At 39.1% G+C, this 14099-nt stretch overlaps 1 protein-coding gene and 1 pseudogene across 4 annotated transcripts in view; both read left to right on the top strand.

Moving 5' to 3' along the window:
• The window catches only part of LOC122664679, a 67712-nt gene that overhangs the window by 5775 nt on the left and 47838 nt on the right, over positions 1 to 14099 (top strand). For all 4 annotated transcript variants that reach the window (XR_006333370.1, XM_043860635.1, XM_043860628.1 and 1 more), the window contains exons 4-5: positions 3011 to 3126; positions 12179 to 12387. Coding sequence is in view for 3 of the 4 variants with exons in the window: in XM_043860635.1 (XP_043716570.1) it covers positions 3011 to 3126; positions 12179 to 12387 (325 nt within the window). In the remaining variant the exon portion in view is untranslated. The remainder of the gene's footprint in view (positions 1 to 3010; positions 3127 to 12178; positions 12388 to 14099) is intronic.
• On the top strand, positions 8005 to 8497 carry LOC122664700 (annotated as a pseudogene).

The following is a 14099-nucleotide window of genomic DNA, read 5'->3' as shown; positions in this document are numbered from 1 at the left end:
CTCGAACTATTAGGGAAGGGCAGCATCAATGTATACTGACTTGTACTGACTTGTGTCTCTTAGACACTAGCTACCTTTATTTATAATAAATTGATAGAAGGTACAAGTACAGTAATGCCCCTAGGGCAACAAAATAGAAACCCTAATGACATAATTACCCTTATACACATATTACAATACTCCCCCTCAAGTTGGTGCATGATTATCACACATGCTCAACTCGCAAAAAATAGGATGAAAAGCCTCACTACTAAGACCTTTAGTAAAAACATCTAGTAACTGATCATCTGTCTTCACAAAAGGTATACCAATAAGACCCTACTCTTGTTTCTCCTTGAAGAAATGTCTATCAATCTCTACATGTTTCGTCCTATTATGTTGAACTGGATTATGAGCAATGCTGATAGCAAATTTACTATTGCAGTACAACATTTGGCATTGGAACACGAACACCCAAATTTTGGGGAAGACCTTGAAACCAAAGTAACTCACAAATCCCATGCGCTATGGCCTTGAATTTGGCTTTAGCACTTGATCTTGCAACCATCGATTGTTTCTTGCTCCGCCAAGTGACAAGATTGCCGCCAACAAAAGTACAGTACCTTGATGTGAAGCGTCGATCATCTGGTGAGCCAGCCTAGTCAGCATTAGTGAATACCTCCACACGCATGTGACTATGAGGCAAAAATTGGATACCCTTTCCGGGAGCTGATTTCAAGTATCGTAAAATACGATATACAACCTCCATATGAGAGGAATAAAGATCATGCATAAACCAACTAACCAAACTGACCGCGCATGCAATATCTAGGCAAGTATGGGAGAGATAAATGAGATGACCAACCAACCTAGGTATAGGGGTATTTATGTCATTAGGGTTTCTATTTTGTTGCCCTAGGGACATTACTGTACTTGTGCCTTCTATCACTTTTATAAATAAAGGTGGCTAGTGTAGACACAAGCTAGTTCTCTCCCAATTCTCAACATGGTATCAGAGCAAAGATCCATACTGAGATTTGTGCCCTAATGCCAAAACCCTAGCCGATCCACCTCCCCATCTCTCTCGATCTCACCTCTGTCTCCTCTTGTGACTCTTGCCTCTCTCATCTCTCTCGCCTCACTCACTTCCCTCGTCTTTGTGGCATGACTATAAGCTATGCATGTCTTTCCTCACCACTTCTCCTAAGGTCATTTTAGGTCTGCCCTTGGCCCTTTTAGTTCCTTCAATCTGAATTAAATCACTCCTTCGTACTGGAGCATCCTAAGGCCTCCATTGAACATGGCCATGTCACCTCAAACGACTTTCTCGTAGCATAAGTTTTGCCATTCATCCCTCTCAACATCCTCATCTCCGCCATACTGAGTTTATCTAGATGATGCTTCTTAGTTGTCCAAGATTCCGCACCATACATCATAACCGGTCATATGACTATCCTATAAAGTACATCGATCACACAACACTCTGGACACAACTCTCCACTTCATCCATCCTATTTTAATTTTTTTGAAACATCATCCTCTATATCACCTTTGTTAGTTATGATTGAACCAAGATACCTAAAATAATCACTTTGTGGAATCTCCCTCTCATCAATTTTCACCACCTCATTATCCGTCCTAGTGTAACAAAAGTTACACATCATATACTTTGTCTTCGTTCTACTTATCTTAAAAATTTTTGATTCCAAGGTTGATCTCCATAACTCCAACTTGGCTTTAATCCCTGCTTTTGTCTCATCCACTAAAACAATATGACCAACAAAAAGCATACACCAAGGAACCTCATATTGAATGTCTTTGGTTGAGTCATCCATGATAAGCACAAATATATAAGGGCTTAAATCTGATCGTTGATGTAACCCAATTGTAATTAGGATTTCACTACCTTGGTCCCCCATAGTTCTTATATTTTTCACCGAACCATCATACATTTCTTTAATTATGTCCATATATTTACTTGAAACACTTCTCTTCTCTAGTACTTGCCAGATTAACTTTCTAGGGACTCTATCATAAGCTTTTTCTAGGTCAATAAAGACCATATTGAGATCCTTCTTGCAATTTCTAAGTCTTTCCATGAGTCTCCTAAGTAAGTAAATAGCTTATGTCGTGGATCTTCCTAGCATAAAACCAAATTTGTTCTCCGTAATAGTAGTTTCTTGTCTGAGGTGGGTTTCAATAACCCTCTCCCACAATTTCTTCAACTTGGCCGGTCGTCAAGGCATCAGGGAAGATCTAGTCTCTACCCTGGCCGGTTACCCAAACGTTGGGGAGGATCTCATCTTTGTAGGTAGATGCTCCCTACCCTAGCCGGTCGTCAAGGCATTGGGAAAGACTTAGTCTCCGCCCTGGCAGGTCACCTCAACGCCGGGGATGAACATGTCAAAATCATTTCTCAGTCTCTTTTCTTTCATTCTTTTCCAATCAATATTTCTTCCTCATTTTCATTCATCATCATATTAAGCATCATTTCAATAAATTCCACTCCATTCAAGAAAATAACGTCTCATATTCTAACATAGTTAAACATAGCATGTCTTGCATTCACACATTACATATTCTAACATAATCATTCATAACATGGCTTGCATTCCCACATTTCATATTCTAACATAATCATTCATAACATGGCTTGCAATCACTTAATCACTAGATCTGCCCGTTTCCCTTCTGCAGCCCTCCATCTCCTCTCCTTGAGAGTTGGGTTTTGCTTTGCTTGTATTTAGTCCATTCTGTATTTTTTCTTTCCCCTCTTTAGGGGCTCCTTGTATCTCCTTCTCCCCTTTGATAATGAATTATTTATTCACCCAAGAAAAAATAATGTACTTTTGCTGTTCTACTTTCCCTCCTTTGAATGATGAATAAAACTTTAAAACTGAACTTGTTCTGTTATGAGAAAACTGCATACAACATTTATTTGAATATATTAACCCTTAGAGCTATGTAATGAACATATTTGAGTCCTGTTTATTGATTGTATCTAATTTTTGGCATCATTTCAATTGGTTAGGAAAGGGAATGGTACTATAAGTGCATCAGGAGGGAGAGGATGGGGTGGAGGTGGAGGCGGAAGAGTATCTCTGGACTGTTACAGCATACAAGAGGATATAAAAATATCTGTGCATGGTTTGTACTTATCCCGTATTAGTATTTTGAAATTCTTGGTGGAAGCCACAATATCTTAGTGATGAAACTCCCTGACAGGCCCTTAGGCCCAAAATGAAATTATAAAATAAACTATAAATGAAACACTAGATATAAAAAGGGCATACCTAGTGCACGAGGCTCCCACCACTGTGGGGTCTGGGGAGGGTCGTAATGTACGCAGCCTTACCCCCGCTTTTGCAGAGAGGCTGTTTCCAGACTCGAACCCTTTGTAATGAAAGACTAGATATATGATGTATAAAATATGTATCATTTTCATTTTCCCTTTGTATGGATGTCCCATTATTGCTGAAATGGTTTCTTATATATATGTTCTTGATTTCTTTTAAAGGTGAATCCTTTAAACAATACTTGACTTTCATGAATATGCTTTGTATTCAGTGATGTTCTTTATAAAGATTGCCTTTGCATCTCTTGAAAGGAGCATTTCAGTAGGCCATGTGGTGGTGGTGGGGTAATTGGTAATCATAATCCATTTTATACCAAAAGCTTTCAACCTATAATCCCAAGCAACACTTTTTACATTCTTAAGATCCCTTCATCATAAAGACTGCCTTTGTTTCATGAAGAGGTGGCTTTTATTTTCTTCTTTCTTTTGATAAATTTTTTTTTGGATGAATAAAAATTCTATTGCGAAGAAGGAGAGAATATACAAGCCATAGGGAAAGAAAAGGAAGCAAAAGAACAAAAGAAACAAACCACAAGCCTAGCCATTAGGCTGCAAAATGGAAATGAGTAATCTCTAGGACAAAACAATGAGCCTGTTCCTTGGGGAATCCCTTATAGGTAAATGAGGGAGCAAGGCAAGCTTGGATGAAACGTCAAAGAAGATTGCATTCCAAATTTTATCAAAAGAGCAGGCGTTGGAAGTCCATCTTCGAAGGTTACGTTCTATCCAGATGTGGGAGATGGAAGCAGAAAATGTGAGCTTGCGTGCAGAGTCATTGATAGAGTTCCCACCAAAAGTCATGTCGATCCAGATCTACTCTCTCTGAAGGGGAAGGATGATTCTTCTGCTAGGCTAACACCGACTAAGGACTTTTCTCCAGATAGAGGCAGCGAAGGTACAGTAGAAGAACAGATGGTCCGAATCCTCCTACCCATTCTAGCAAAGGCAATAGGAAGGGGAGACCTGGATGTGGCGATGGATGAGGAAAGCCTGTATGAGAAGGCAGTTGGAGAGGGCACTGCAAGTGCTAAAGCTTTGACGGGGGATGTGGCCTTTGAACCATACAATCTTGTGCCAGGGGAGGGGAACCTTTGTGTCTCACCAGATTCCAAGAAGAATGGGAGCTGAACATACCTAAAGCTGAGGGGAGCCAAAGAACCAAATCGCCTCTACCACAATGACCAGGAGGAATGGGGGAAGGGGGAATGGAGGAGGGGGTGGGGACCAAGCACCATGAGAAATGATAGAAGCAACCAAGGAACCTCTGTGAAGACTTAAAGAGTAGATGTCTCTAGAGCATACCACAAAAGATAGGATACCGGCAGGATACCACTTATCATGCCAAAGGGAGGTGGAGAGGCCGTCATCAATCCTAGAGGAAATGGCATCAATAGCAATATGCTTGACTTGCAGGATTCTGTTCCAAACCCAAGAAGCATCAGAGGAGGAACCAACAGACCATATAGTGTCTCTATGAAGGAGGCCAGCGTAAACCCAAGAGATCCAGATGCTGTCCTTGGAGACAAGTTCTAGATCAGCTTAAGAGTACCTGCAAGGTTGACATCCTTTATTCTTCTCAAACCAAGGCCCCTTTTAGATCATGGAAGAAGAAACTCGGTCGAAACTGCGGGTTTTGACCGAGTTGTCTTGGTTTCGCAGCCTACCGAGACAAGATAAGGTCGAATGTATATTCGACAATGTTTCGCTGGATTTCAACCCTATTCCGGCCATATTTCAGTAATTTTGCAAGTTTCAACCTGAACACCTATATAAATTCAGTTGTCCCCATCGAAACTTGAGAAAACCTGATTCGAAACCCGGACAGGCACTTATTTATGCCAAATTTCATTTACTTAAGATATTATTCATAAATAACCAAATACCCCCTATTTAAATCCAATAAAAATAGTTAAAAAAAATCAAATTATAAAAGGATAAAAGTCAACCCCCAGTTCAAGACCAAAAAATTGGATTTTCAGTGGTAGCTAGTAGGTGCAATTTTCAACTTTTAAATGCTGGGGTTTTTCACAAATCTAAAAGTTCCATAAATCTTAATATGATAAAACATTACTAAAAACCAAAAGAGTGGTAAAATATTCATTTGTTTTGATGTATAAAAATTTATTTTCATTCATAGCGATTTTAAACACCCTTCGTGCATACTAAATTAAGTTTGACCAGAACATAACTCCTTCAATATAGATCAGATTTAAGCAATCTTCGACAAATCCAAGATTGCTTAAATCTTATTTATATTGAAGGAGTTATGTTCCGGTCAAACCTTATTCGATACCATGTCCAAAAACAATATACATCAAACTTGGATTAACACCACAAGTATTATTTTGAGTGTTCTCTATGTGAAACTAATACATGGATTGAGTTCAAAATGTCAAAAAATAGGCAATACAACAAGAATTAGGGGGAAAAAAAAAACAACTTCTGGGCCTCGAAACCAAGGTTTCAAGTTGGTTTGGAGAAAGGAATGGGTTTCGACCGAGATATAGTTGAAATCTGGGAAATCTTGGTGTCTGGCCTGTCGAAACCAATGTCGGCACTGAGTTCTTGAACCTTGCTTCAAATTTGGGGAGGCAAATGGAGGCTCGTCTCATGGGGTCAAGAAATTTGTCTGAATTGACACCTTTCCAAAGGAAAGAGCACATAATGGACCCGATTTTGGACTGAATGCTACGAGAGAGGACTTCGAGAGCCAAGCAAAAAATGATGAGAGAGAGAGAGGGCAGCCTTGGTGGATACCGGTAGAGATGGGAAAATACCCAATTGGATTGCCAGTGACAAGAACAACGAAGTGGCGGGAAGAAATGCAGGAGTGGATCCAGTTAACGAAGATTGGGGGAAAGGACATTTTGAGAAGGGTTTGGAGATGAAGTCCCATTTGATAGAGTCAATGACTTTATTTTGATTTTCAAGAGAGTAGAGGGGGAATGTGATTTGCGGTGAAAGCCTACAACAATTTCTTGGTAGAGGATGATGTTGTCTGCAATGCTGTGACCAGCAATGAAGGCCGACTGGTTAGCACCAACAAAGGACTTAACAATGAGCTGAAGGTGGTTAACTAGGATTTTAGCAATAAATTTGTAGAGGAGGTTGGAGAGGGATATGGGTCTAAAATCAGCCATAGAGGAGGCTCCTGCTTTCTTGCGGATGAGACAGAGAAAAATGTGGTTGATACCTTGGATTTGGTTTGGGGTGTAAAAGAAACTTCTGATGGCAAGGATAAGGTCAGCACTAATAATATCCTAGTAGGAAAGGAAAAATCTCATGCTGAAACCATCAGGGCCAGGAGCTTTGCTGGACTTATGGGACCAGGAGACTTCTAGGATCTTTGCATCAGAAGGGATGGCTTGGAGAGGGCCAAAAAGGTGGTTGAGGAGGTCATCAGGGAAGGGGGTTGGGGGGAGGGGGAGGAGAGAAGATCTTAGAGAAGTAGGAAACAACTTCAGACTTAATGGCATCTACACTGGTGAGGAGGGAGCCATCGTTGGTTGTGAGCGAATGAATAGAGTTGGAATTGGTTCTAGCCTTGAGGGATCTAAGGAAGTAGGTGGAATTGGAGTCTCCAATGTAATGTCCCTAATCCGGGTAGGATATTAGGCACCACCCTCACGGCGCCGACCCCTTAAGGTCACATTTATTCAAATAATTTGTACAAACAAAGTCCTAGATCACATATAAACACAACAGAAGCATAATAATTACGGACCATTCTCAAAATGGTTTATACACTGGTGGCTACATATATAAATAAACCTGTACATGTCAAAAAGATAGATTACATAAATTGTTCCAGATATTTAAACATATATACAAACTGATCATCATCCATCACACTACATACAACTCAAAATGAAACATTATCCCCAAAACAACTTCCAAAGATTCTAAATTGTAAGTCATGGCTCTCCACCCTCAAAACCAGAAGTTGTGTATACCTCCTCTCCTGTCTCTACATCTAAAAAACACCATCTCATATAGGGTGAGTTTACGCCCAGTGAGTTACACATGATTCTATTTACACAACATTCAAAGATACAATAATGGATACAAAGACAAATGACAAACCATAGAAATTCATTCTTTAATTAGTTAGGTCAGGTCTTAGCCATTTGGTGAACTACCATAGTGCACAAATAGTTAAGGACTTAAGGGTGGTAGTCGACTACGTACATTCCCAGGCACTGTAGCCCAACATTATAGATGCGCTCTACTCCCGTGTGTCAAGCCACCGTAACTCTGGAGAAGGACACCTCATAAATATAAGTATCATAGTAGACGCGCTCTACTCCTTGTGTCCAGGCACCGTAGCCCTGGGGGAGGACCCCCTGTCTAATCAAACATCATAATAGATGCGCTCTGCTCCCATGTGTCCAGGTACTGTAGCCCTGAGGAGGATCCCTTGTCTATCCTCTTTCTCTTTTAAGACCCTCATCTAATACATAACTCCCTACTGGATAGGGATGGTAGCCACAAGGGTATTTAATATAATAACCATTAATCAAACACACATGCTTCTCTTTCATTTTCTTTCTTTCACTTCCATTCAATCTTTCCTTTCCATTTTCATTCATTATTTGAAGGTAACATTTTCATGGAGCTCATAAGACATTCCTTGGCATACTCCACAGCATACATTAAGATATTAATCACTCTCACAGTCAGGGAAAGACTCTGGGTCTCTGATCAACCTCGAAGATTCCTAGTTCTAATCCACATCCATCAAATCCAGAATGTCGGAGACACCTTTTAGACCCAGGGAGAAGCTTATGGAAAGCAGAAGTACTTCCAAAGCATTAGCAAACACACATACTTGAAAGGACCCTTTGACAAGGTCACCTCAGTTGCCATTCCTCTTGCGTTGGCATCTACCTCTTTGTTTCTCATTGCACGAGGAGTCTACAATAAGGCTAATGGGATAGGGAAGAAGGAATGAGAGCTCTCTCCATGTTTAAGGACTCATAAATTTGCCACCTTAGATCTGAGCATCTTATGCATATGGTTTTAAATGGAATTGTTTGAGGTTATCTGTTTCAATTTTAATATTGTGTCTCAGATTACAACTTTGAACTTAAAATTTCCAAACTTCTAGGTCTTTGGTATCTGTGATAAAAAAATGTTTTAATCCCAATTCTCAGCACATTTGTAATATGACTATGCATTTTCATTTTATCTTCAGAAAAAAAAAAAAAAAAAAAAAAACAAAGATATTAATTCACATTCCAACAAACTAGACATTTCAACATTTCATATATCATTATATGGCATACAAAACCAAACATCCATGTAATTTCATTTAATTCAGTAAATACATGAACATTATTCATTCTCTTTCTTTCTTTTTCATTTCATATCTCTTTCTTACATTTATTTATCATAGTTGGCATTACAGCATGAAGTTCATAAATCATTTCATACAAGTACTAAAATGTCAACATACACTCCAACACACTTGGCATTTCAGCATAGTATAAATATCTCATTTCATTTTTTACATCATCAAACATCCATATGAAAACATAACAATCATTCAATCTGTAAATACATATACATCATTCATTTCTAATATGATAAGTACTCTTTTATTCATAAATCTTAAGTACATTACAATTAGAAACATAATCATGTACCCTCACCTTGATGCTAGCGTGTTCGACTATTGTACGCCTATCTCCCAACAATGGCAGTACCAATGTAGCTAATTAACACCTTGTTCCACTGTAATTCATAAAATTCCTCTGCAACTCAAATGTTTCAGCAGCTCAAATACCTAATCCCAGATCCAAACCGATGTAACTCCTTAGAACCCAAAACAGTTTTGATTTCAGCTCCTATCTTCTCCTTTCAACTCTTGGACCCAAATCAGTTTCCTTCCAACTTTTTTCTTCCTAATTCTGGAACCCTTTTGGAAACCTTCCTTCAGCTTCAATTCCTTCTCAATTTACACTGGTTCAGCACCTCAATTCGCAGATTTTCATTTGATTTCACAGAAATGCAGCAGCCCACAGCAACTGCTAGGTATTCAGCTTCTCTTCTTCAATTCTTCTATGTTTTTCTTCAAATTAGCACTCCAGATCTTCTACACTCGATTCCAGATCCCAATTGATAAGGTAACCCTCACTTTAAAACTCAGTTCCAGAGATCTCAAGTTCTCTCTTCAATTCTTCTTGATTTCCTTGCTGAATCCAATCTGAATTTCCCTCTTACACAGAACCCTTTGGAAAGCTTATAATTCAGCAGTCTCCAAGACTCAATCCCCACTTGATTACAAATGTTAGCAGCTTCTAATCTTAATTCTTTCTCTTAATTCAGTTATCCTTCAATCAACAGTGATGCAGCACCTCAACTCATCAATCAAAATAGATAATTAACTTACCTGTGAATAGGTCTCTTTAGCAGCCTTCTTGATCTTCGCAGCAGTATACAACAATAGATAACCCCGTGAAATATTATGTTGCATGGAATTGATAAGAAACAACATAACCAGGGAGTTATCAGAACTCCATGTTTTCTGAGATGGACCAGCAGTAGTAGGCTTCTCAGCTTCACCTGTAAGATACCTGACATACCTGCGAGAATCGATAGATAAGAACCAGGATCGAGATCACATCAAATAATTTCTCCCATCCAATTTGATAGAACTAATAGGGAACGAAGGAAAGTCACCATGAGTCCCACGATCACTCCGTCAATTCCAGTTGATGCAGTACTGATATTCGACATAACTGCTGATCCAAAAGTAACCACAAACTGAGAAGAAAAATATCTCTTTAACACATGCTATAGCAAAGGCAGCAACTGGAACATAATCTTGAAGGCCTGATGTAAGAACTGCAGCAAGGGATCTTCACAAAAGCAAATCTCCACAATAACAAGGTCTCTCAGGTCATGTAGCTCAAGGCCAGAGAGCAGAAAACAGAGGCAAGGCCCATGGTGAAGAAGGATTTCATCACTGAGGGCAGTGGCTGTAGTGCGACTTGATGGGAGAAAGAGAGAGGTGAGAGGAAAGGAGGCAAGAGAGAGAAACGAGAAAGAGAGACGAGAGAGCGAGGGCAGCTAAGGAGGTGGCGGCGGCACTGTGGTACTAGGGTTTGGATCCCAAGTTGGATCCTCGCTCTGATAACATGATGTGATTTGGGGGAATAATTGGCTTGTGTCAATATGACAACAACCACTCTTTATTTGTATTAGAAGAGAATATGTACAAGTATAAGTATACCCTTAGGTCGAATATACACTTATACCCATATTACATCAGTAATCATAATCACCTCCAACCTCTTTTATATATATATATATATATCTATAAGGGAAGAAGCTGTAGGTTAGATCTTGAAGCCAAAGTGTTTCTTTGGTACCATGATGGTCCAGGGTCCATTTCGGAGCTTTCCCAGGGAATGTGATCTACTATAGGATTGCAAAAACACAAAATAACTTTATCAGGCAGCTGAGTCAGCGATGTAAAGTAGGTTCTGTTTTTTTTTTTTTTTTTTTTTTTCACTATTATTTTGTAATGCAGTCTAACCTCGAACTAGTGAAGTACATTGCTAGATCAGCTTATGAAAGGATCACGGGTAGGGACAAATCAGATATGCATGGAATTATTGTTGAATGGCTTATTTGTCTAGTAGAACAAGTCTCTTAAATCTTAAGTTGTTCTAATGGTCAGATTTGAAGATATGGGGTAGTCTAAAAAATATTAAGGCCCCAAAAGAGAGACCAGATTTAGTAACTAACAGAAATTAACAATTAGGAACCTGATTAGAAGAAATCAAAGGGTTATCAAAATAGTAAGTTACCCAAAATAGAAATCAGATGTAGACATTAAGTAACTACAGAAAAATGGCAACTAGTTTGAAAAAAAGTAAGTGAAACTGAAATAGAAAGTGGGGAATGAAATTAGTAATTAAGGAAACAAAGTAAGAAGAGGGTGTAGAAAATAGAAAGTAACAGAAAATTGAAACTAGGACAGGTATGTTGTTGCCGTAGCACACCAAGGAGAGCAACGATCTGAACCTTTAATGGAAGAAGGAGAAGAAGAAATAAGGATATATTAGGCCTCTCACCTAACTGTGGAGATGGAATCCCACAATTCCCACCAGCGCCAACCTAGGTTTGCTGCTGGCCTTCTTGTTCTTTTGAATTACATCATTTTAAATTTTGGTCTGGGAGGCAAGTATTATTTTATTATTTTGAGGCTTTGAATCCTTGTCTGGGTATAGGGTTGAGTCTCGTCTTTGTTAAATGGTTTTGTTTGGTTTTAAGTAGTTTGGGTATAAATGTGCTGTAAGGAGGAAGAATCAGTGGACCAGTTCGGTTTTGACTTATTCTTGGTGGACTCTCCTAGTAAGGTGAAAAAAGTTGCTTATCGGTGAGAAAAATTGAGGTTCACTTCTTGGCCATCGATTCAATTAAGTTAGAACGGTGTCCATAGTGGAATGTGTTCCACATACAAGTTACATGGAGAATTTGGAAAGTAAAAAATTCAAATTTGTAAAAACACGAGTGGATTTTCTCAAGGTTGTGTGGGTACCTTGGGTCTTTATTCATGTCATTACATCATACTTGTTAAAGTCAAGCCCCAATTCATATCCCTTATTTTTTGTCCTTAAATTTCTGAAATCATTCTTCATTGCCCTAATTCCCATAAAACCTACTCTTCCTTTAAGATCCTACAACTGTCTGTGAAAAACATATCTGTGCTATGTGTGTTAAATTTCTGACTTTATTCTTTGGTATATGCTCTTAGTTCATGAAGGTTTCTCATTTGTACATTTCGTCTATGTTAGTGTTCTTTAGTGTTTCATTATCTGTCTACCATTGCTTCAGGTGGGGAGAGTATTGGATGTCCTGGAAATTCTGGTGCGGCTGGTACTTCTTTTGATGCAACATTATTTAGTCTAAGGGTTAGCAATAGTAATGTCACAACACAGACTGAAACACCTTTGCTGGACTTCCCCACTGGCCCTCTTTGGTCAAATGTTTTTGTGGAAAACAATGCAAAAGTGTTGGTTCCTTTGCTATGGACTAGAGTTCAGGTATTTGTGATATATTCTCCTTCACTTGATTCTTACTCTATCATGAACTGATTGAACATGCTCGTTCTATTGAAATGCCCTACGAATGCTATGCCAAAATGGTTTTATGACTCTGTAGTTTGAAGCCTCCCCCCCCCCCTTTTAAATGCCTAATGAATATTGTGCCAGGATCAAATGCTTTGTTTGTTAACCTTAACAAATGCATCATATAAAATTTTCTACTTCCATTAGTAAATGCAAATGTTCACTCAATTTTGGTGGTTGGATTTGTACTTTAGTGGCAGAAACTCACTTTAATCTCTTAATTTGATGGATTAGGAGTATACTTTTAATATGTATAGGGAATTATTTATTTTAAACATGATTAAAATAATTTTCTGTATTGATAACTGATTGAGATTCTGGGGGGATGGTTGGTGAGGATATGGTAAAATAATTGAGTGTGCCCAAGGCTCTGTAGGTTGTTGGGTGCATGGAACTAATTCTCGGTATTACAGCTAACCGAGACGAGTTGAAGGGGGAGTTTAAAAAAATACAATGTTTTGACCTATTTCGACCAGATTTCGGTAATTTCGTTTCGGTAATTTTGCAAGTTTCGACATTGAACACCCATATAAATTCACTTATCCCTATCGAAACTTGAGGAAACTTGACTTGAAAGGAGGATAGGCACTTACTGTAGACACTGAATTTTGTCACCCCTCGGCGATGATGATAATAGGACACGGACAGACTTCGGTTCCTCTCTCAAGAAGGACTTTTGCCCTGGCACCAAAGCCATATTACCCTCACACCCTTGAAAAATCCCAAAATACCCTTAAAAACCCATGGAGACAGCCAAAAGGCCCAAAAAGCCTAGAAAAGCCCAGAAATTAAGTGTTGAAGGAGTATTACAAGCATGGCGCCACACTTATAACTGTGGCGCCGCGGAAGGTCTTCCACGGCACCACGGAAGGTCTTCATGGCGCCGCGCTTGTGGGGTTCCCCCTATAAATAGGAGGGTCCCCCAACCCTCAAATGAAGGAAGAAAGGGTGAAGGAGACCCCCCCAGCTCCGTTTTAGAGCATTCTTAGCCCCTTTTCTCCCCATTAGGGAATCACTCTGGCGATGGTGATGGGTAGATCTGTCGATTACCCCGCCTAAGAAGTGATCCTATTAACTACCTCTCCCAATTGTTATTTTGTCTGTATACAGATAACGAAAGCCTTTATTACAGCCGTTATTCTGTTTGCATACAGATAACGAAGAAGTCTTTATTATAGCCATTGTTCTGTCTATATACAAATAATGAATCCCATATACAACTGTTACTCTGCCAAAAGTTTGAATAACGAAACCCATCTCATATAGTCTTTACTTTGTCTAACAAGAGAGAGGCAAACCGATCATCCGTCTCCACCTAAGTCGTGGGACATCGCATATTTCGCATTTGGTATATTTTCCTTTATTTCTTTTATATCTTGATAGCTATCTGTCTCTTTCCTTCTTACTATTTTTTGGCACAATGTAGACCATTAAAGTAGTTTACTTTAGTGTGCATAGTAAATGAATTTTTCTTTTCTTTATCATGTTTGGTGCATCATAATCTAGCCTAATGTTAGTATAGGACACATTATTAAGGGAGAATTTTCGAAATCTTGCATCTAGTAGAAATACAGGTTTAACTAGGCGAGATGGGGTGCTAATACCTTCCCCCGCTCGTAACCTGACCA

The sequence above is a fragment of the Telopea speciosissima genome, chromosome 1 (genome assembly GCF_018873765.1).
Source record: "Telopea speciosissima isolate NSW1024214 ecotype Mountain lineage chromosome 1, Tspe_v1, whole genome shotgun sequence".
NCBI classification, from domain to species: domain Eukaryota; kingdom Viridiplantae; phylum Streptophyta; class Magnoliopsida; order Proteales; family Proteaceae; genus Telopea; species Telopea speciosissima.
The sequence above is the reverse complement of the archived record's forward strand: the minus strand, read 5'-3'. Positions and strand labels throughout refer to the sequence as shown.